Here is a 22896-nt window from a genome sequence, read left to right on the forward strand (position 1 = left end):
CGACGTGATGAAACAGTGGTAAATAAAGGTGAATAGAATTAATAATGTAGAGATGTCTTAGATGTATGTTACAGAGAGGCCTGTGTATGCTGTAATCGAGATTGATGCCAATGGCGAAGGAAGACCAGGAAATGATGGAGTAATGGACAGACGGAGAGCCGAAATATGAATGAAGAGAGGAGGACAACTGCACAACGTGAAAGGACATAAAGGGAGTATGAGATCCAGATGGTGAACGTTGTGGAATACTGACGTAAGATGTAATATAAGTGTAAATCTAATTCTTACCATAACATTTGCAACATGAAAAAAAGTAATTTTTGTTGTTATTGTTGAAGCCTGGTGCCAGTATAACTATTCAAAACGGTACCAAGAATGTGTACAGTTATTTTGCAGGATGAATAATTTGTGTACTTTTTGTTCTTAGATGAAATGTCGCAATTCTAAGTTGATATTTAGCAGGATGAATAATCGGTAAAGTGAATGCAGAGGTAAGCCGATGGAGAGGGGTGCCAGAGTGAAAGGACGAATTCGGAGACTGGAATGCTATCTCCGAAACAGCTTCATGTGTTGTGTGGTTGAGTATAAGGGAGCGGAGGTATGGTATGTTGTCGTGAGTGTGGTGGTGTTAAGGTTAGCTGACTTCTAGACCTATTCTGTTAGTGTATTAATGGATTGAATGAGAAGGAAAATGCGATGTCTGGTGAGTGAGAGTCATAGAGTAGTGTGATCAATGCGCACACTCCGGTAAAGGGGATGCTACCGATCCATAACTAAAACATTGTTGTGCTTTATTGTTTGATTTGGATGAACCTCGATGGCAGGTCAGGATCTGACATCATGTGGATGGTTCATGCATGTCCTTGAAATGTTGTTATATGCAATAAAAAGGTAAAATATATAAAGAGATACTAATTTCAGTCTGTCACAAGCACAAAGGTGCATTGTATGTTGTAGATTTAGAGTCATCAGTTTCTAAAATGTTTATTGTGTTAGGGTGTTAAAGTAGTTTACTATTTAATAACATGTGATAGGTAATTGTGAGCTGTGTAGATTATTTCTTATTTTTTTGTTAGAACACTTTCAAGGGGTATTAATTTCAGTCTGTCACAAGCACAAAAGTTCACGGTATATTGTAGTTTTAGAATCAACAGTTTCTAGTATTTTCACTGTGATAGGATGTTAGAGTAGTCTACTATTTGATATTGTAATTATGAGCTGTATAGATTGTTTCTTATTCCTTATGTTTTTTTTTTACACTTTCATGTTTTGTGTGAGGGACAACAGGTACAATCAATAGCACAAGTGTGGGCTGTATATAGAAAAGGGATAAATGTTGATGTTGTGTGTGTAGAAAACTAGGGTGTATGATTTTACGTTTTTTGGAACAAAGATTCTTTTATTACCAATGTATCTAATAGATCATACATGTAATCAATGAGTATTTAAATACTGTAAGAATATTCTTTTGTCTGTAATGCTGCGAGATGCACGGAAGGGTCTGACTGATTGGGTGTCGTAGCGCTGAGGTGCTCATGCAGAACAAGCCCGTACCACGTAAGCCAAGCTGACGTCGGCATGGGAGAGACAACAGGGCCGGTGCGCTCCCCACTCCACTGCTGGTCGAGGTACACTCCACGCGCCCACTACAGCAGGTCAACGGCCTGGGGCGACACGCACGTACCACTGGCCATTCATAAGTTCTTCCACCCTTACGACTGGGGACAGTATCCCGCGGAGGCAACAGCGGGTGGTTTAAAAGCTCAATGGCTCGCGCGGCGGCGGCGCGACGGCGGCGCGACGGCAGAATGAATGACGCGCAGCAGAGTCCGGCGGGCATTTTTTAACAGTAACTATTAACTAGTACTGGACTGTGGAGCCGTGAAACAGGATGACTGCTCGTATGTCTCCATAAGGTGGAAAGTGAAGGACTGGTGTTTCCACATTGTGAGTGGTGGAAAAGATTTTGTCTTTAGCAGACAGGACAATTGTTTTGTTTTGTCTTGATCACTGAGCGGTGGGATCCATAAACTTTTGGCAGTGACTTGTTAAGTGTGCTTTGTGAATTGCATGTGGGACGCTTGGTATACTTAAAGAGGACAGTTGTCGTTTGGTGACTAATTATTGTATGAATGCAAGAAACTAAAGTGGGACATTGACATTTGTATTTGTAGTAGGAGACATTTCTTTAATTGGTGCAGGAATAAGTGCTGTTTGTTGGAACTTACGACTTTTAATTACACCATGAACTGAAAGGACAGAACCGTGGGTAATAGTAGTTGTAGGGCCATTTTTGGACGACCAGATTCGTGTGGATGGTACTCTGAGAGTGACTATGACATTTGTGTTTAATGTGTTCAAAATGCCGATTTGAGTGACTTAAAGACTTTTGTCCGGGTAACCATGGGAGAGCTTTTACACCGAGACAGTGTTTCTAGGAAAACTATCAGCAACTTTTTGACCCCAAGAAAATCACAGAATGAAATGATTCCGTGTGACTCACAAGATAGGGAATAATGTATTTGTACTTGTAATTGTGTAAATTTTTTTTATGTGTTTCATTCCTGAAGGGACAGCAAGCATAATTGTATTTCATTAACATTTGTGTTTAGAATAGTTAGTGTTTTTTTTTGTTTGTTCTGGGTTATCAAGTTCGCGTAGCATGTTTATTAGAATATTTGGTACAATGATGCTTTAATTATTAGCCAGTGGCGTAATACTAATGTAGCGGCTCTTGTTGCATTGGTCAGTAAGGTTATCACAGGGGACAAGAGTTTGCATTGCACAACAAATATCGGAATTAACTGATGCATTTTGATGTCGTGGACAATAATGATCTTGTTGGTGTGTTGACTAAAGCCACTTATTTTCATTATCACAGTGGTGATATTTCACATTAAAGTGTAACGAAGGCTAGTCGAAATGCAAGTTCTTGTCGTCTAAATGTGTAATAACAGAGAAATGAGCAGTAGAGTAAGATACGAGAGCTACTGGTGGATTCAAGCACTTATTGCTAACTATTTATTGCGTGTATTGATCAAAGTTGATGGACTGACTAGCTCAGCAGCAGGTATTTGTACTGGTGGACAAGGATAAGGTTAAACTCACAGTCGAGTAGTGGTGGCAATTGCATAAGTGATGATAGTTAATGAGGTATGACATGATGTCTTAGATGAACTATATTACGTGACCAGTATGTAACTTGTGGTATATATCATTGTTTTTCTTCTCAGTTTTATTTCTCCGTACGTCTGATGTATATTTTAAAGTAATGGTATGGAGCCCAACATTATACATGGAACTAGTGTACACAATTTTTTCTTTTGTTGAATTTGTTTTGTATTTAGACATTGCCGGGTAAAAGATTATTACAATGCAATTTATGAATGTCGGATTACTTGTTCTGTGTTTGGACGGTGAGCTATATAAAATTTCATGAGTACAATTAGTATTTTTTTATTTGTCATCGAATTAGTGAAGTTTGGATTACTCATTAAAATAATGAAGATCCCAGTAACTAAGAAAATTTTTATCTCAGCATTATTTTTTATTTGTATGATGCAATGTTTTATTTGTCATGTGGATTGTTGTAAATTTGTATGTGTACATTACTCCGGATTGTGGAGAGTGCAATAATGTAACAACTGTGTCAATAATTTGGTGAAGTAACAGCATTTGGTCGTCTATTTGAGGTCACCAGGGGCTAAGGTCTCCTCCTGGTTATTTTGATGACTTGCTACGTTTGTTCTAATACAGCTTTCTTAAAAAAAAAAATGTTCGGAACTACCCTCGCATTGCAAGGATAGTACCGTGCCATTATTTTTCTGCATGGGTAACCGGTGGTGAAAGGGTACAGTACCGCCCGACATTGAAAATAGGTACAACATACTTCATTTTTTTTGTCAGAACAACACATTTTTTTGTAAAATAACTCAATTTCAATTAATACAGCGAAGCCGGATACCAGTGTGGGAAAGAATGACAATTTATTTATTTAATTGATCACATGTGCACTCCCTCAAAATAAATCCCTACATCCAGTTTGGTGAGATCTGTGAAATGAATGAATGTATGGTCGTCTGCTAACTGCAGATAGTGAATGTGAATATATGATCATCTTTGAAACGATCCTTTGGCCACCTTTGGTGGGACCAAAGAGATGAAATTTACCTGGGCTTTGAGCGCCTGAAATGTGGCTGACCAATACGGTAGCAAGGTGCTCTCCCACTTCGACAGAGGTGCGAGAGGACCTGAAGAACGGCCATGTTTCAGCACTCTGCTGCTGGATCTTGGGCTGTTAAGACCTGTCTTGGGTGTGCTCCGTAAAGACAAAAGAGTGGAGAAATGGTATGCATGTGGAATATTTAAGAGTAGTTTGAAATAATAATTTCTCTATTTCAGGAACTTTTGTGGGGAGAATTAAATGTCAAGCAGGTAATATTAATGGGATCGTAGTAATCTTCGGAAGTGACCAACGGTCACAATGAAACCACGTGTAGCAATAAGTTGAAATACTTCCATGTGCTTAAGTTAAGCTGAATTACTAGCATGTGTACTATAGGTTGAAATATTTAAGAAATAGCGTGTGCAGGACTTGAAATTAGAGGCGAGCACTTCCACGTGGTGAGTACTGTGTGAGTCTCAATCTGTGTATGAGACAAAGGATAAAGAGAAGTACTCATCCATGGTATCAGTTGAGGACTCGTGTGTGTGTGATGAATATGTTCTTAATATTACATTGCGTGATATGTTTCCGTGTGACGCTTGATTCAAACTATAATACTCTGAGAGAGAAGCAAGGTGAGTCAGCCGTCTATCCAGCAACGCCACTTGGCTTGCATTGCACAGGAAGACGTGCATATATCTCCAGAGTTCATAGTAGGAAAGTAGAATTACGAAGTGGGGCAGTGTTGTGTGAAACTGGGATAATTATTAATTGAAGTGGGAAAGCTGAAAGTGATAATGTTGTGACTATCCGCTGTGTTGTATTTCATGCTGTAGTGTGGTGTATGTCATGTAATTTGAGTATGTGTGGTTTGCCTGGGAGAGTAGCAAGAAAGTTTCAGAGGTAGTGGGTTATGCGTGTTCCTTTTGTACCGCTCGGTCTGGAGGAAAGTTTCGTGATGATGGTTGTGAGAGTCGAAGTGTGAGATATAGAAAAAGATCCACCATCCTATCCAGAAAGTGCACTGTAGCGTTAAATAATTACGAGACCATAAGATAGAGAATCACCAATGTAAAGCCATGCCCACTGGGCGGAATTTCTCATGTGTTATTGTTGTAGGTTATAGAATTTGTGTGATTGGGTTATAGAATTTATCGGAATAAATAAGATAGTGAAAAGAAAAAGATTGGTGGCCTTTTCCTTCGAATTGTATGTTGTCGTGATATCCAGAATTTATAATGTGTGTGCTACTCATATTCAGTGCGATGGCCACGTTTTGATAAAAGCCGTTAAATAAAAAAAAAAGAAAATGTGGTATTGCCAGTGCGTAGTGAACAGTCAGAGTTCTATAAATTACTGATAGTCAGATGTGCGTTTCCGTTGCATATTATTCATACAGGAGGATAATTTGTAACTTAATTGTGAGTACGAGAGTTCATGTTACTCGATAAATAAGAATGAATCCACTCGCTTGGCAGACCACTCATCTTGCAGGCCTGACTGCTTGATGCCACAGTATGAGCAAGGCATGTGCGTGCCTCTCAAAATAACCTTGCTGCATTCGGGGTTCCGAATCCCGGCCAGACATTACATCATTTCCATTCACTTCTCCACCAAATTTCACCCGTTTCTTCAGTCTAAAATTAAAATCATGGTCAGAAAAGATATCGGTTTGCATCACTCCGGTATTTAATCTGTCCATTCCCTCGTCACGAATTTCATTACTAGAAACTTTGGAATTTGAATTTAAATGTTGTTTCGATACTTCCTCCAACGCTCTTTTCCTTATTAATTTAAATTCTTGCTTATAATCATTAATAATTTCCTGATGTGACCGCTGAATATCATCTACAATATCAGAGGCTTTTTTAGTAACCCTGGAAGATTTTTCTTCAAACCATTTGGATAATCTTTCTTCAGCGCCCTTCGATTGTTCCTCTAAATAATTATCTATGGCTTCTTTAGTATTAAATTCTAATTTATCCATCCTATCGGTCAAATTATTGACATCTTTTATGAAGTTATTAACATCTTTGAAGATCTGATCCTGATTCGATTCTAAATGCGTAACTTTAATGCTCAAGGTATCGTACCTTTCAGTAATCTCTTGTACGTCATCTTGGACTTTTTCAAATCTTTTCTTAAAATCTGAGTCTAAGTTATCCAATTTATCGGCTATTTTTTTTATTTTCTTTTAAAATATTCTCTTCTAATTGGGCAAAGCGCTCTGCTTCTCTAGCAGAAACACTTTCTTCCAATTTGGCGAAACGCTCTGCGTCTCTAGCAGAACGCTCAGCTTCTCTCGCTGAACGTTCCGCTTCTTTGGATGCAATACTTTTCTCCAATTTAGCGAAACGCTCTGTTTCTCTAGCAGAACGTTCAGCTTCCCTCGCTGAACGTTCCGCTTCTCACTCATCTTCTCTTGCTGAACGCTCCGCTTCTATTAATCTATTTCTTTAAAGAATTCATCTTTAAATTGAGTAAGAATATTACATCCAAAGTACTGGTATTACTAGATTGCGACGTACTATCTACAAACACAGTACCTGATTTCTGCGCTTCTACTAAGCTTACATTCACATCGGCAGTTGTTTTTATATTATGAGCGGTATCACGAATACTTTCTTGCAAATCAACAGGATCTAATCCCGGATCTAGTCCCTCTACCACATTTCTCTGAACATTCTGTTCACCGAATGGTAAATCTTGCATATCATCCATTCTATTTCTCCTACGTCTAGCCATTTATAAAGTTAATATAAATCGTCACACGCTTTTTCAATAAATATACACACTTCCTACACTACGACACTATTATCGAGGTGACACAAAGAAACAACCGCTATCAAGATTTCTTTAGAAAAAATTAATTAAATACCTGAGGTCCATTCTTTTGCGTAGTAATCTCTAGTGAGGCCTCGTAAAGACGAGCAGTGATGTACAGCGATCAGCTGTACTCTCGCGGTTCCGTAGATCAGCGGCGACGTGATTGGCTGCCCACTCGTAGACTCGAAGTCCAGCGTCGTCGCCTATTGGTTACGCTGAATCGTCCTCTGCGTTGCCGGTCGTCTCCCCTAGCAACTGGAAAGACTTGCGTTTCTCGCGAACTGTTAAACAAATAGCGCACGACGTTCTTCTTCCTAAGATTCTGTTCGGGCCTCAAATCCTGTAACAGCTTTAAATCTTGATTAATTCGACTTCTGATGGAGTCCCACGTTATAGGGCGTCATATACGTTTGTAGCGACCCTTTTTTCTATCCCGACTTCCGTATCTTGCATGAAAGTAGGATTGTTAATTTATCTATACATTGACTGGTATTGAGAGTTTTGTTTTATCCTGGCTAGTTCTTAAATTAACCCCAGTGAGTCACTACACGTATTGTCTTCCCAGTTCTGAAGGACAATGCCCGAAGTAAATTAATACTAGTGTTTTCAATACATTCTAGTTCACTTGTTTCAGTTACTAGTCTGCAGTTTATTCTTGGTGAAAATCACGTAACCTAATTATTTATGAACCTAAATCGAAGTAAAGTTCAAGACGAATAGCCAGTTTCAAATTAACACGTTATTTTATTTAACAATAATTATTAATAAATCAGTTCATTCACACGATCGCATTCAAAGGGGTTCTTTGAATAAGTATCTAATCTGGAATCCCATCAATATCAGAGATACTAAACAATGTTCTGTCACTTTCGATAAAAAGATTGTTCCCGTTTAATATCCATAAACTGTCACGAACTATGATTACTAGTTGCGTGAAGTAAAGCTTTTCCACTATCACAATACAAAGTCCGAATCTGGCCAAAAATCGTTAATTCCGTAAAATATTTAAATCTTCACACAAAGTGACGTTAAAGTCAGAGAGATTATTGATCACCTCCCCGTTCCTCTAACATGACAAAAGTTCTAATTCTGATCTGAAATTAACGCTTCCCAAAAAAACAATCTCGTCGCGATTTATTCTTGCGCCCTGGTTTAATAAAGCTCCTATTTTTGCTTCCTAAAGCTGTACGTCCTAATTGACTTCGAACAGACTAGAGGATAGATACTGGAGTATCATAATTGCATTGCATGTCTATTTATACTTTAGTAAACGGTATCTTTAGTGTTCAAGATCTACGTTCTGGGACTATAATATTGATTTTCTCATGTATAAGAATAACTAATAATTTAACCATTTCTATCGTTTTTTCCCCCTCCCATGCTTCCAAAATTTATGATTAAAATTCTTGTCTTTTTCTATTATTTTTCTACTGTAGATTTCCCTCTATTTGTCTCTTATTTCTATTTCGTAAATTACTACTTGTGGAGGGGCTTGGGACATTTTCTGAATTTATATTTCGAGGGCATGGGAGCTAATTTGGGAGCTATTTTGCTTTATCAACACCGAGAGGCGTTGTAGGTGTTACAGTAGATAACCCACTGTAATTCTTCTGATGATGAATCTGGCAGTCACTGACCACACAGCATGCAGTTTGACATACTTGGAGAGAACGTCATAAAGCCCAACCGCACATTTCCTTTCCCTTGCCCATATGGTACAGCTGTGTCCAGGAAAACTATATCCAAGGGTCTTTTAGTCAATAACGGGTGTGGTTTGATTAGTTTTGACTTGTTTGTATGCTTAGCCTTCTGACACACATTCCATTTCTGTACTACCTGCAGAACTTTCCGTCTTAAATTGGGATAATAATGAGAAGTGTTTATCTTACTAAGGCATTTGGAGACACCATAATCTCCCCAAACACTGTGAGTGTGAATAGAAAGTCGTTAAAGTGATCCTCTGGTATACAAACACACACTGACTCTGCTCTGGGTGGCGTCGGTGAAACAATGTTGTTGTTGTTGTTGTGGTCTTCAGTCCAGAGACTGGTTTGATGCAGCTCTCCATGCTATTCCATCCTGTGCTAGCTGCTTCATTTCCCAGTACGTACTGCAGCCTACATCCTTCTGAATCTGCTTAGCGTATCCATCTCTTGGTCTCCTTCTACGAATTTTGCACTCCACGCTGCCCTCCAATACTAAATTGGTGATCCCTTGATGCCTCAGAACATGTCCTACCAACCGATCCCTTCTTCTAGTCAAGTTGTGCCACAAACTCCTCTTCTCCCCAATTCTATTCAATACCTCCTCATTAGTTATGTGATCTACCCATCTAATCTTCAGCATACCTCAGTAGCATCACATTTCGAAAGCTTCTTGTCCAAACTATTTATCGTCCATGTTTCACTTCCATACATGGCTACACTCCATACAAATACTTTCAAAAACGACTTCCTGACACTTAAATCTATACTCGATGTTAACAAATTTCTCTTCTTCAGAAACGCTTTCCTTGCCATTGCCAGTCTACAGTTTATATCCTCTCTACTTCAACCATCATCAGTTATTTTGCTCCCCAAATAGCAAAACACCTTTACTACTTTAAGTGTCTCATTTCCTAATCTAATTTCCTCAGCGTCACCCGAGTTATCTCGACTACATTCCATTTCCTTTGTTGATGTTCATCTTATATCCTCCTTTCAAGACACTGTCCATTCTATTCAACTGCTCTTCCAAGTCATATGCTGTCTCTGACAGAATTACAATGCCATCGGCGAGCCTCAAAGTTTTTATTTCTTCTCCATGGATTTTAATACCTAATCCGAATTTTTCTTTTGTTTCTTTTACTGCTTGCTCAATATACAGATTGAATAACATTGGGAGAGGCTTCAACCCTGTCTCAGTCCCTTCCCAACCACTGCTTCCCTTTCATGTCCCTCGACTCTCATAACTGCCATCTGGTTTCTGTACAAATTGTAAATAGCCTTTTGATCCCTGTATTTTACCCCTGCCACCTTCAGAATTTGAAAGAAAGTATTCCAGTAACCATTGTCAAAAGCTTTCTCTAGGTCTACAAATGCTAGAAACGTAGGTTTGCCTTCCCATAATCTTTCTTCTAAGATAAGTCGTCAGGTCAGTATTGCCTCTCGTGTTCCAACATTTCTACGGAATCCAAACTGATCTTCCCCGAGGTCGGCTTCTACCAGTTTTTCCATTCGTCTGTAAAGAATGCGCGTTAGTAGTTCGCAGCTGTGAATTATTAAACTGATAGTTCGGTAATTTTCACATCTGTCAACGCCTGCTTTCTTTGGGATTGGAATTATTATATTCTTCTTGAAATCTGAGGCTATTTCGCCTGTCTCATACATCTTGCTCACCAGATGGTAGAGTTTTGTCAGGACTGGCTCTCCCAAGGCCGTCAGTAGTTCCAATGGAATTTTGTCTACTCCGGGGGCCTTGTTTCGACTCGGGTCCTTCAGTGCTCTGTCAAACTCTTCACGCAGTATCGTATCTCCCATTTCATCTTCATCTACATCCTCTTCCGTTCCCATAATATTGTCCTCAAGTACGTCGCCCTGATTAGACCCTCTATATACTCCCTCCACCTTTCTGCTTTCCCTTCTTTGCTTAGAACTGGGTTTCCATCTGAGCTCTTGATATTCATACAAGTGGTTCTCTTTTCTCCAAAGATCTCTTTAATTTTCCTGTAGGCAGTATCTATCTTACCCCTAGTGAGATAAGCCTCTACATCCTTACATTTGTCCTCTAGCCATTCCTGCTTAGCCATTTTGCACTTCCTGTCGATCTCATTTTTGAGACATTTGTATTCCTTTTTGCCTACTTCATTTACTGCACTTTTATATTTTCTCCTTTCATCAATTAAATTCAATATTTCTTCTGTTACCCAAGATTTCTACTAACCCTCGTCTTTTTACCTACTTGATACTCTGCTGCCTTCACTGCTTCATCCCTCAGAGCTACCCATTCTTCTTCTACTGTATTTCTTTCCCCCATTCCTGTCAATTGTTCCCTTATGCTCTCCCTGAAAATCTGTACAACCTCTGGTTTAGTCAGTTTATCCAGGTCCCACCTCCTTATATTTCCACCTTTTCGCAGTTTCTTCAGTTTTAAGCTACAGTTCATAACCAATAGATTGTGGCCAGAGTCCACATCTTCCCCTGGAAATGTCTTACAATTTAAAACCTGGTTCCTAAATATCTGTCTTACCATTATATAATCTATCTGAAACCTGTCAGTATCTCCAGGCTTCTTCCGTGGGTGAAACAATACACCTTGGTAAACCATAAATTTTTTCTACCTGTCATCATTGTTCAGCATCAGTTTTAGCCTTACCTTTTGCCACCTGGGATCATCCGCAAAGATTTGGAGTCAGAAATGAGAACCAGAAACATCACTGAGTACTGAAAATGTAGAATGGTGTCCCTCAGATTCAAGTCAGGTAACTTAAAAACACAACAAGAACGATTAAAGTAAACACACACATGCTTATCTGCAGAAAACTGAACACCTGTTTTGTAACCCGCTTCTCTAACCTCCACACTGTAAGTTGCAATTGAAAAGTTGCTGCTGCATCGCTGGAGGAGGAACAGAAAACAAAAAAATCGTCCACAAGTAAAGAGCACTGTACATGACTCTGCACTGCAAATGTGATACTGTTTATGGCTGTGGCTGGGAGGACTTCACCATTCTACCGCTCAAAATGATGCTACAGCACATCACCAACTTGAGACCGAACAAAGAGCTTAAACAAGAAGGACCATATGAAAATGGGGATCTGGCCACGAAAGCCCCATTGATGGATTTGCAGAAGAGTCTTGTGTCTCCAAGTAGTGTCGTACACCTTACTCGTATCGAAGGATATACCAAGACAGTGATGTTAACATAGGAAAGCCTGCTGAATAGCTGCTTCTAGTATCATCACGTTGTCAAACATGGACCACGATCTCTACAATCCACACTGGGATTGGCTGAGGAGTTGTCTGGTCTCTAACATCAAGACCAGGTGACAGTTAACCATGTGCTCCATGGTCTTTCCTACACAGCCCGTTAAGGCGACGCTCCAGTAGCTACTGGGACATGTGCGGTCCTTTCCTGGTATCAGAATTGCCTCTCTCCATGAGTGGCGGAAGTTGCCTGTCTGCCATATAAGACAAAAACATTTGACGAGGATTTCCTTTGACTCTGCTGGTAAATATCGAAGCATGCAGCAATTGATTTAGTCTTGACCAGGTGCAGTATCACAAGCGTCACACAGTGACAATTCCAGCTCCCATATGGAGAAGGGGCAGTTTTAAAACTCAGAATTGGTGGATCTCAAGTCCATCTTAACCCTCTCGCACAGTCGCACAGTAGCGGCGAAACGCTGGGTCTAGGCCAGAATTGGAAGTAGTCTTTGAAAAATGCTCTGCCACCGTCTGAGCGATGTCTCTGGGTGTTGTTTGGAGACACCTCTGTTTAAGCACTGCTATCGTGGGTAAACGACTGTGTTTGCCAGAAGTCCTCGTGATGGTTTCCCATACTTTTGTGGAACAAATGGAACGAGCGGCAGAGTACAGAAACGCTTGCCACCATCCTTTCTTACTCTCCTTAATTACGCGTCGAGCCTTTGCTCTCGCGACTCGAAAGGCGGTGAAGTTATCCGCTTTTGAGCGATACTTAGTCGTCAAAGAGCTGCATGTCTGTCTTGGATTGCTGAGCGGCACTCACTGGTCCTCCAAGGAACAGGTTGCCTCCTAAGATGACCTGACGACTTTGGGTTCGATAAGTCAGCAGCATGATGGATCACTCGTTTGATGTGGTCCACCCATTCATGGATGCTGTCACGATGCTGACTCAACGGCATCCTGTTAGCCTGCTGATTATATATTTTGGTTGCTTCTGTATAGATAATGCTCCTACCGTGACATGAATGTGGGTTGGGGAGTGATCACTGGAATGAAGGTCGTCCATGACTTCCCACTGAAGAGAGTCTGCGAGAGATGGAGAGCAGAGAGTGAGGTTGATGGCTGAGAATGACGCTGTAGCAGTACAGAAATGAATGGGAGTGCCTATGTTGAGAACGCACAGCTCATGATACACATGAGGCTCTCCTAAACCCAACCCTGAGGGCAATTAGAGGTCGAACACCACAACATGTGACGAGCATTGAAGTTTCCCTGTAGGAGAAATGGTTAGGGGAGTTCTTTGGTAAGACCTGTTGTCACCTCAGAGGCAGTCACTTCGTGTGGAGATAGATATAGTGAACAAATGTGATCCTCTGACAGGCATGAACTGCAACTGCAACCACTTGCAGGTCGGTAGTTAGGGGGAGAACAGAAGAGCGGTGTGCATTGCTTACAAACACAGTGACCCCTCCCTTGGCCCTTTCTCCAGGTAGGTCATCCTTGCAATAGAGTGAATAGCTACTTTGGACAGAGGCATTTGACGATTTAAAATGCGTTTCCTGCAAACACAAGCACAGAGGTCGTTCCTGTGCCAGCGGTTTCAGTTCCACCAAATGTGTCGTGAACCCATTATTGTTCAATTGTATAATGAGAGCCATCTGTCACAGGGGTAGCACTTTCATCCATACTTTCTGCCATGGATGGGAGCCCGCAATGGGTGGATGCTCAGTATAGGGGCGAGATGATTGCACCAGTCTGACATCAAAGTCCATTGCCTCTAAAGAAGAATCGAGGGAGACACCAGAAAGGATGACATCGACATCATGAGATTCTTCACTTCCCTATTTCATCTGTGGTGGACGTTTTGCCTTTTATGTTTTGCCCTGGGCAGGCTTCGGAGCCACAACTGCAGCTGTGGTTGTGTAGGACTGAATGTCATACCGGTCTGGAACTTCGGAGGGGCAGGGACCTTGACAGTGTTGGCAGCCACTACTTCTTCTGAAGTTCTGAGGGGAGGGACAGGCTTCGAAATGACTGATGCAGCGCAAGTGCATGGAGAAAGGCAGGTACTAGTGTTGACACTAGTGACTTCCGTTTGTGTAGCAGATCAACTTTATGCACTGGGTGTTTAACAAACAAAGCAAAGGAGGTAGCGAACTTTGGGGGCAGCACAGCTTTGTACATCTTTTTGTTTTCATTATATGGGACACACTTCATAGCCTTAAGCTCTTGTATCTTCCGTTTTTCCAGATACACGCTGGACAAGGTGAGCTCCAGAAAAATTCACACACTTCAGTGGAGATGAACAAAGGACTCCTTTGTGGGCGGCCTTGCCACATTTGCCAGAATAACTTCTCCATGACACACAAGAGTAGTATGCCCAAAGCGCTGGCATTTGAAACAATGCATTGGAATGGGTCTTAACTTGTTGGTAACTAGATGTTTCCTCCAACAGGGTCCCACTATGCAATTTCTTAACCAAGTGCCAGCAATGCTTTCTAACCCTTTTTGCATACAGAAAGATGAAACTTTCTCAAAACTGCCCTCTTTCCCCTTTGCTCTGTAAAATACATTCTGACTGTCAGTTTGTGTTCTGTTACTAACCTGCTGAAAGGAGGAAAAGGAGATAGTTTCGAGGGTTCCATCTCAGTCCCACGAGCAACTAGGGAAATAAGGGTCCATTCAGACAGAGCCCTGTGTGCCTGAGTAAACTTTATACTACTAAGGTGCAACAGGTTCCCCAAAGGTTGACCACTAGCGACTGTTCCACCTCAACACCAATGCATCTCATCAGCGTCTAGCAGAGTTAATGGACAGGAACATCCAGTGGCTTATGCGTCAAGGCAACTGAATAAGGCAGAGAAGAATTATTCAACTACAGAGAAAGAAATGTTAGCAGTGATTTACGGTATCTCGTATTTTCGCTGTTATTTATATGGGCGTAAGTTCAAGGTGATTACAGATCACACAGCATTGAAGTGGTTGTTGGGGTTGAAAGATCCTTCGAGTCGTTTAACGATATGGGCACTGAAACTAAGTGAATTTGACTACGAGGTAATTCACAAACCAGGGGTAAAACATACAAATGCAGATGCGCTTAGTAGAAAAATCGCAGCAGTACAAGTTGTGGGCATAAGTGAGAAGGAGTGGATAAAGGCGCAAGCCACTGACAGAGAGTGTCAATTGTTCCAAACGCAACCGCAGTTTCAAATGCAGGATGAGTTGCTTTGCAAGAAGACGAAGTGCGGACTACGCGTCGTAGGACCGGAGTCGCTGAGGGAAGAAATGTTGAAACAAGCGCACAACCATGTATTGTCGGGTCATGGTGGTAAAAGAACGACTGATAGACGGGTAGCTGAAAAGTTTTGGTGGAAGACACGTCGCAATGATGTAGAGCAGTATGTGCAAAATTGTATACCGTGTGCGCAGAGAGCAGATTTAAGTCATTAGAAAATTCAGTTACAGAGACTACCTGAAGCGGATCGTCCATTCGCATTCATCGGATTAGACTTAATCGGAGCATTTAACAAGACCCAAGCGGGTAATCGATACGTATTAACAATATTAGATCATTTTTCCTGATACCTGGTAATGGTAGGTATTCCAGATCAGAAGGCAAGCACTGTTGCGCAAGCCTTAGTAAATAACCGGTTTCTGAAGTGTGGTGTGCCTGATACTATAATTACAGATCAGGGTAGGAACTTTATGTCGTAGCTGATGAAGCAGTAATGCCGTTTATTGAAAGTTAAGAAATTGCGGACAAGCCCATTTCATCCTCAGTCGAATGGATGAACAGAACGGGTTCATAGGACGTTAGTTAAGATGATTAGTCATTACGTAAATTCAGAACACACCGATTGGGACGTGTATTTAAATCTGTTGACAAGCAGATACAACGCGAAAGTTCATACAGGAACGGGGCTCTCTCCGTATGAGGTAATTTATGGTCGGAAAATGCCATCACCATTTGATGTGCTCAAATCTCAGGTAGGTTCACAGGATGAGTCAGTGAAGAATTTCGCCAAGAAATTGAGAGAGATTTGGCAGAGTACGGCGTGCTAATACTAAAGCTTTGGAGAAACAGGAGAGTATTGGGCAAAGAACAGGTAAACTGCCGCAATACAGAATTGGTCAATGGGTATTGTTGGCTAATCCTTATGTTCTGAAGGGTAAAACGAAGAAATTTTTGACGAAATATTCTGGACCGTACCAGGTAAATGAAATAGTGTCTCCAGTGAACGTAAAGTTGCAGTTGCCAACCGAGTCGTCAGTAGGTCATGTGAGTTGGATTTAGCCGTTTAAGGGCGCAGTGGATGCGTTATCGCAGATTCCTCCAGCAGTAACAAACGGTGTGAGGGTACTGAAGCTAAACGAACAGCAGAGGAACGTTCCTTACGCACTTAGGTCTAGGGATAAGTAGATTAAGTGTCCTCGGGGAGGAACATGTCGTATTTATTGTTGTTAGGTAATAGGGTATGTGTAGTTTTTACTTGTCATTTGTGTGTTTTAGATATGGCAAGGAAGGGAGCGATTGACATGGCTTCCTTTTCCTTCAGGTGCCTTGCCAGGATGTGGGCCGGGAAACTTTTCGTCAGGCTGGTACTGCTACACTGTTGCAGAGGAGAGGTGGTGCAGGTGCAATCACTAGATAAGGGAATTTTGTTTGCAAGACAATTAGATGTGTTATTTTCAAGCCGCAGGTGGACAATTGTGTTCACATATAATATATGGGGAGTGAGGAATGATGTACGGACACTACAGGATAGGTTTACGGCGCTACAGGTGGCCACGGAGAAGGAGGGGTTCTTTCAAGACATACAGAACGAGTATCAGGAATTGAAGCTCTCATACGAAAAGCTGAGAAGGCAGCTGCAACAAGTAACGGAAGTGGTCCCGCAAACGCTCGTTCGCAGGAAATGAGAGTGGTTGGATGCAAGAGGAAAATTGGTGAAAACAGTGTTTGGAACCGCGGGTGAGGAAGAGATAAGGAGCTTAAATAGTACGGTGGGGGAGGTGCAGGAGTTGGCGGAGGAGACAAAGTCGAAAGTGGATTGGCACACGACACGTATAGGTAACATGGAGCAGGGGATATTGAATGTCACTAGAACAGTGTGGGAGTTGACGTCAGACCTGGAACGGTATGCAGCAAATACCAGAAAAGTGTTGAATGGGGATATAGAGGCTATACAGGCGAGATTGAACCGAATAGACGGGAAAATACAAGTAGCAGCTTTATTGAGGGCATTAGCAGACAGGGTGGATGATGCGCATGTCGAATTGGAAGCGTTATATGAAGCTATGCATCACGCAGTGCATGGACAAGTGAGTGCCACTTTGTTAGGTCCAGATCAGATGCTGAAGGCGTTGCTGAAAGCGCAGAAAGAATTTTCGGAAGGAGTGCGTCATGTCATGCCTCTGGCGAAGCGGAATTTACCGTTATTCTATCGCATGTCTAAAGTGAGAGTAATTACGGATCAGGCGAGTATACACGTAGAAGTGCAAACACCAGTGATGGGTATCAATTCGCGGTACCAGTGTTATACAGTACACCTGTATCCAATTAGATGAGGGTGCACTTGGGAAGTGGGTGCAAGTGCAAACTCGGGAAGTGTTGTTAGTGTCAAGACAGAGGAGTACTCATGTGGTAATGTCTACGGAAGATTTGACAGACTGTTTCAGGGGAAGTGTTTTTATTTGTCCAGCAAAGGAGGTGGTAACCCACAATCATTCGTGTGAGATACAGTTGTTCTTGGGGAATATGGGAACCTTAGAATGCGAAAAGAAGGTGTTACTTCTGGGACCGAAATTTCAGAAGTTGGGGAACATTGGATTTACTCTGTGTTCGAACTAGAGACCGTAGTTGCCACTTGTTACAGAAATGGTAGATTGACAGATATATCGAATCTTTAATTCCTGGGCAGTGGGTTATTGATTAATGGCACTGGATGTGAAATAGTGGGGAAGCATTTTCACATACCAGCTACTTTCACGGGTACAACAATGATTAACGTGACACAGCCTATCTTGTGTTATCCAGAGGAACCACCATACATATTGCCTCGCCAGATTCCAACGTTTATTAACGAGTCCTTGGATCCCACATTGCTACAATCCTCAGATAGCCTGATTATCTCAGAAAAAGAGCAGATCTCAGTTAATCAACTACTGCAGCATGTGCAGCAATATCGGGAGTGCACAACGGACGAATTTTCTTAAAGGAGGGGGATGTGTAGTGTTGTGGAATAGTAAAGAGTTGGAAACGTGGAATATTGTCAAAGTTTCGTTGCAGTAGGTTAGCCAAGAGGTAAGAGAATTGCACATGTAACGGAATGTGTCGTCACGCAGGGGCAAACTCGTGCTTCCTTTAAATGCGCCAGCTTTGATAGCAACAAGGCACTCGGAGTTAGACTTGCAGTTAGATGTGTACTGGGTCGTTGTGTAGTGCTCAGCTCGGTGATCGACATGTTAATCTTTATTAAGGAGACGTTGCAGTAAGGGCGGCCCATCCAACAGCAGACCTGAGGGGACAGTACCAGCTCTGTCCCTCTGTGCTGCCACTGTCAATCATCAACCCAGGATTAGCAGACATCACAGCAGACTCGCTCGCCGCCAATGCTGACCACATCAGTGAGCCGTCATCGAGATCGTGTGGGGCCTAGGCCCTGTGCATCCGCCGTCACAACCAGGTGAGCCAACGATGCTGGGGGATTGCAGCCCATTCCACCCGTCCACCGCAGACGAGCCACCAGGAGGAGCAGGGAAGAAGACGGGGTGGGATAGAGTACACTCTGCACTACGAGAACGTTTCTCGTGTCGACTGCGCCAAGACTCCAACCTGGAGCCTCCTACGCGCAGCGGCTTGCTGTCTGCCGCCGAGCCGGCCGACCAGCCGGTCGCCGCCAGCCAGGCACGGCCAAAGTAAGGGCATTCCTCCGCTATGTCACAGCACGTGGTGCTGCACTAGCAAGACTGGTGCGTCACGGAGCTGGTGTCATCGCTCTGAGTCTGCGAGGAGTCGGGGAAGGTCATTGATATCACCAAGCTCAGCCAGCCTGTGTTACGTGGGCCACATTGTACTCGGCAGGAATAAAGGTGTCATGAATTAATAATGTTTTTTTGGCGTTTCTGACGCGTCCACAGTCATTTCCTAGCATCCTGACAACTGGAGAGGTCACCACTCGGCCTCCTGTCCACCATAGGCGGCCGGGACCACCGGAGCACCTACAGATTTGGTGTCAGAAGTCGTCGCACCCACCGCCTACGTGTGAAAGAATTAAGGAAGAAATTACGATCATGGCCATATGAGTAGATGATTTTTTATTTTATTTTGACCAATACTGAAAATAAAATAGACCTTTTTAAAAAAGTTATGGTCAGACTTTAATATGCATCACTTAGAGGAAGTTAATCAATACTTAGGCATGAAGATTCGAAGAAGTACCAACAGAGAAGAATTATGGATTGATCAATCTCTGTACATAAGAAAAATCTTAGAAAAGTTCAGTATGGAAAATTGAAGGCCTATTTCTACCCCAATGGAAAATAACTCAAAACTGTTAATAATGAATGGGGACAAAAATGTAAGGAAAGTATGGCCTGCTTGGAAACTGCAGGATGTCTGCTATACTTAGTACAGACTTCCAGACCAGACATTACACTTGCTCAAAAGCTGAAGCAAGTTTTGAAGTGATCTAAGAGAAAAATATTGGACGGCATCCAAGAGAATATTCAGATATATAAAGGAAACTACTGGTTATAAGCTCAAGTATTCTAAAACGTGAAATGTAAATTTAGAAAAGTACAGTGATGCAGCCTGGGAAAGGGAGCTGGAAAGCAGACATTCCATCATTGGAAGTCGCTTTAAACTAATGGGCAGAATGATATCATGGTCAGGTAAGTGACAGAGGACAGTTGCTTTGAGCACCATGGAAGCTAAATATATGACCTTATCCTCCACTATCCAAGAAGCTCGGTGGATCAGGACACTGATGGGCGAAATACAATCTTTTACAAAAACTAACTGTGATATTTCATGATAATACCAGAGCTATGAAACTTGTCACCAAAAATGTCACCAGTGTGAAATCTGAGCCTCTCAACAAGAACAAGTCTCAAAAGGTGGCGAAACGTTATGGTCTAACCTGTTATGTGTTCAGTATCTGAAAAACATATGTTCACGTGGGAGTGTTCGAGATACATGAACGAAGTATTTTTCCATTTTAACATAAGGTCCACTGAGTTTCAAAGAAAGGATGTAGCTCGCTGTGTTGTGAAAAATGCATTTGGAATTATGGTTTCCTAATTTTGCTTGCACGATAAGCCAACACTACTAGGACTAGAAATAGTTGACAATGTTGTCAGTGCTACCTGGGCGAGTTCGTTAGAGAAAAATAGCTCCCCAACAGTATGTACAACCACAGCTAAAAACCAGGAGAATGCCTGTAGTGGGGTTTACCAGTCAGGAACGAGGAGGAGCATAAATACAAAGCTGCAATATTATTCGAAGCAGGCCACATCAAGGAGAGAATGGTTTGCAAACTACTTTCTTGAAGATGAATCTGTGCTGCAGTAACATGTCGAAGTTCAGTCACATCAGTTTCTGAATAAGAAAGCACTATTGTGACTTTTAAATAAATAAATATTGAATAAAGAATTCAAATTTCCAGATTCAATAGCTTTTCCTCCTGTTAAAAATTTTCGTTAAAAGAGAATTGGTCAACTCAAACCAAGGGGTTTTAGTTTTGTAGAAGCAAACTATTCCATAGCCTAGTATTTTGCATGCCGGTATTTTCCTTAATTCATTTTTATATGTACTCCTAATTGAAAGAATTTTGCGCTACAGCTCAGACAATTTCAACCCATCATGCTCAAATCATGTATGACGGTCTCATGGACAGCAACGCAGCTGCTTGTTATTATAGTCAACAGCATTTAAATCCCGCAAATACCTATACCTAGCACAGATATCCAATAAGCAAACAATTTTCTCCATTTCCCACTTCATACTTCAGTTTGTTTACAACTGTCGACAAACCTAATCTCCAGACTCGTGAAACAAGTGTCACCGAAGTTGGAACAAGCTTAGAATGTTCAGTTTTACCAACGAGTCGCGTAAACGCGCGCCGCACATGCCCAGTGGCTGGTAGTGGAGTTGTGTGCAGACCAGTGGCGCCATGTAAACTAGGCTTTAGGCTACGGTGTCATCGAGATCACGTGCCCCACGGAAGATCGCTCGTGGAAAAACTATTCAAGTGCCGGTAGTCATGAAATATTTGCAGAAAACAACTCAAACGATAAAGTAACGACTAAGAAGACATACAATCACGATGATAGATGTTAACTTCCCACGTTAGTATACTGTGCCACAGTCTCGCCACCAGCGTCAAAACTCTGTTCCCAAGAAACGTTAACGTCCCGTTACCGTTAACGGCCTTTGTGAATACTGCCAGTTAGTGCATTTTTATGGAATATTTGGACGTTTCGTTCCGTCAGGTATGAATCGACGTTATATTGTCAACATTTACCGATCTTTTTTATTACTTCAGTCGATATTTTATGCCGATTCACGTCGCGTATAATCCGTAATTGAACACTAACTTGAAGAATGAAAATATCAGTATTATAAATATAGTAATGACCAACTTGTTTCGCTGATTATATATAAAAAACGTTTCCTTCATTCTCTCACAAGGTAGTAACTTTGAATTTTGATGCACCAGTAAGGAAATACGTCCCAGTTAAAAACCGAGTACTATCAGCGCCACCTACATGCTTCCAGCTGGTGTTGGTACTACAGATATAATAAAAAAATATAATGTGCTATAAGACGCAGGTGTAGACACTCTGTTGCTCATATGGTCCAATCTATAATTTACAAGTTCAAACTGAATTAGAATAAGGAGAAAAAGTGTTTCTAGCACAGAAACGCGTAATTAAGATAATAGGTGCTGTCGTCACACCTTAATCCTTAAACGGATGGACTTAACTGACAACAGCCTCACAGAACATTTACATGAAGTTCCTGATCAACAATCACTAACAGTTTGAAAAGAACAATAAAGTTCATAAATATAAAACTATAAGAAAAAAATAATTTAGCTACACTACTTATCACTCAGCCTTAGTGTTGCACAGAGAGGAATGAAGTATTCAGCTACAAAAGTTTTGATCGCCTACCAGACGCTGTAAAGAATTTAATGGATAACAAATTTAAACACAGTCTGAAATTATGTCTGCTTGACAACTCATACTCCATAGAATTTCTGTGTGTGTGTGTGTGAGAGAGAGAGAAATAGTTAAGTACAAAAGACTGAATGTCTATGCATGAAAAAAATAAACTTACGGAAGCATGTAAATGGTCATCATGTTGCCTTATTTTTCACTGAGAAGATTGGTTAATTGCAAAATTGACTCCTTCCGTATCATAACGCTATGTCGCATTTATGATCCACAGAAGATGGAAATAATTATGGTAACTAATAAGCTCGCTTCACAGGACAAGGATACTTTCGACGCTGTTTCTGCAAAACGAAACTATGTTATTGACCTTTAGAACTTTGTTTCATTGTTCACTCGTCAGGAATCGGTTCAGAGACCTTCGTTATCTAAGGTCTATGGATTGGTCTCACATCTAATGCGTTATCTCTCTGACCATTGGCCGATTATATTTTCTTGCTCGACCTTTGGCTGAAAGGTGACTATCGGGCTACGGGCTTTATTATAGTGAGAGATGGCGACTATGTTACGACAGGGTTGTGCTGTCTTCGAAGCAATTTCTCGTAAAACTGCCCCTAAGGTTCGTTATGCATCGTAAACACTACAGTACGGGATACAGAGTATTTCGCTCTCACCTAGTATGAAAACGAACAGGAAGTCGATGGTTTTAATTAATGAGTGTTATTTTTTCCTGTGACTGTCCCAGAAAGTGATTTCTTAATTTTCGTTGATTATTAATATGTCATTCGTTATGAATGTTTAATATGCCTCTACGAGCAACTTCAT

The 22896-nt window shown here is 41.5% G+C and overlaps 1 protein-coding gene across 1 annotated transcript in view; it reads left to right on the forward strand.

Annotated features, from left to right (window-relative positions):
- The first annotated feature begins 22553 nt into the window (after nt 1-22553).
- LOC124777948 (succinate--CoA ligase [ADP-forming] subunit beta, mitochondrial) overlaps nt 22554-22896 on the forward strand; it is an 87382-nt gene continuing 87039 nt past the window's right edge. The window contains exon 1 of the mRNA XM_047253498.1: nt 22554-22690. Within this exon, the coding sequence (XP_047109454.1) occupies nt 22625-22690 (66 nt within the window). The 5' untranslated portion in view covers nt 22554-22624. The remainder of the gene's footprint in view (nt 22691-22896) is intronic.

This window comes from Schistocerca piceifrons, chromosome 2 (assembly GCF_021461385.2).
Source record: "Schistocerca piceifrons isolate TAMUIC-IGC-003096 chromosome 2, iqSchPice1.1, whole genome shotgun sequence".
NCBI classification, from domain to species: domain Eukaryota; kingdom Metazoa; phylum Arthropoda; class Insecta; order Orthoptera; family Acrididae; genus Schistocerca; species Schistocerca piceifrons.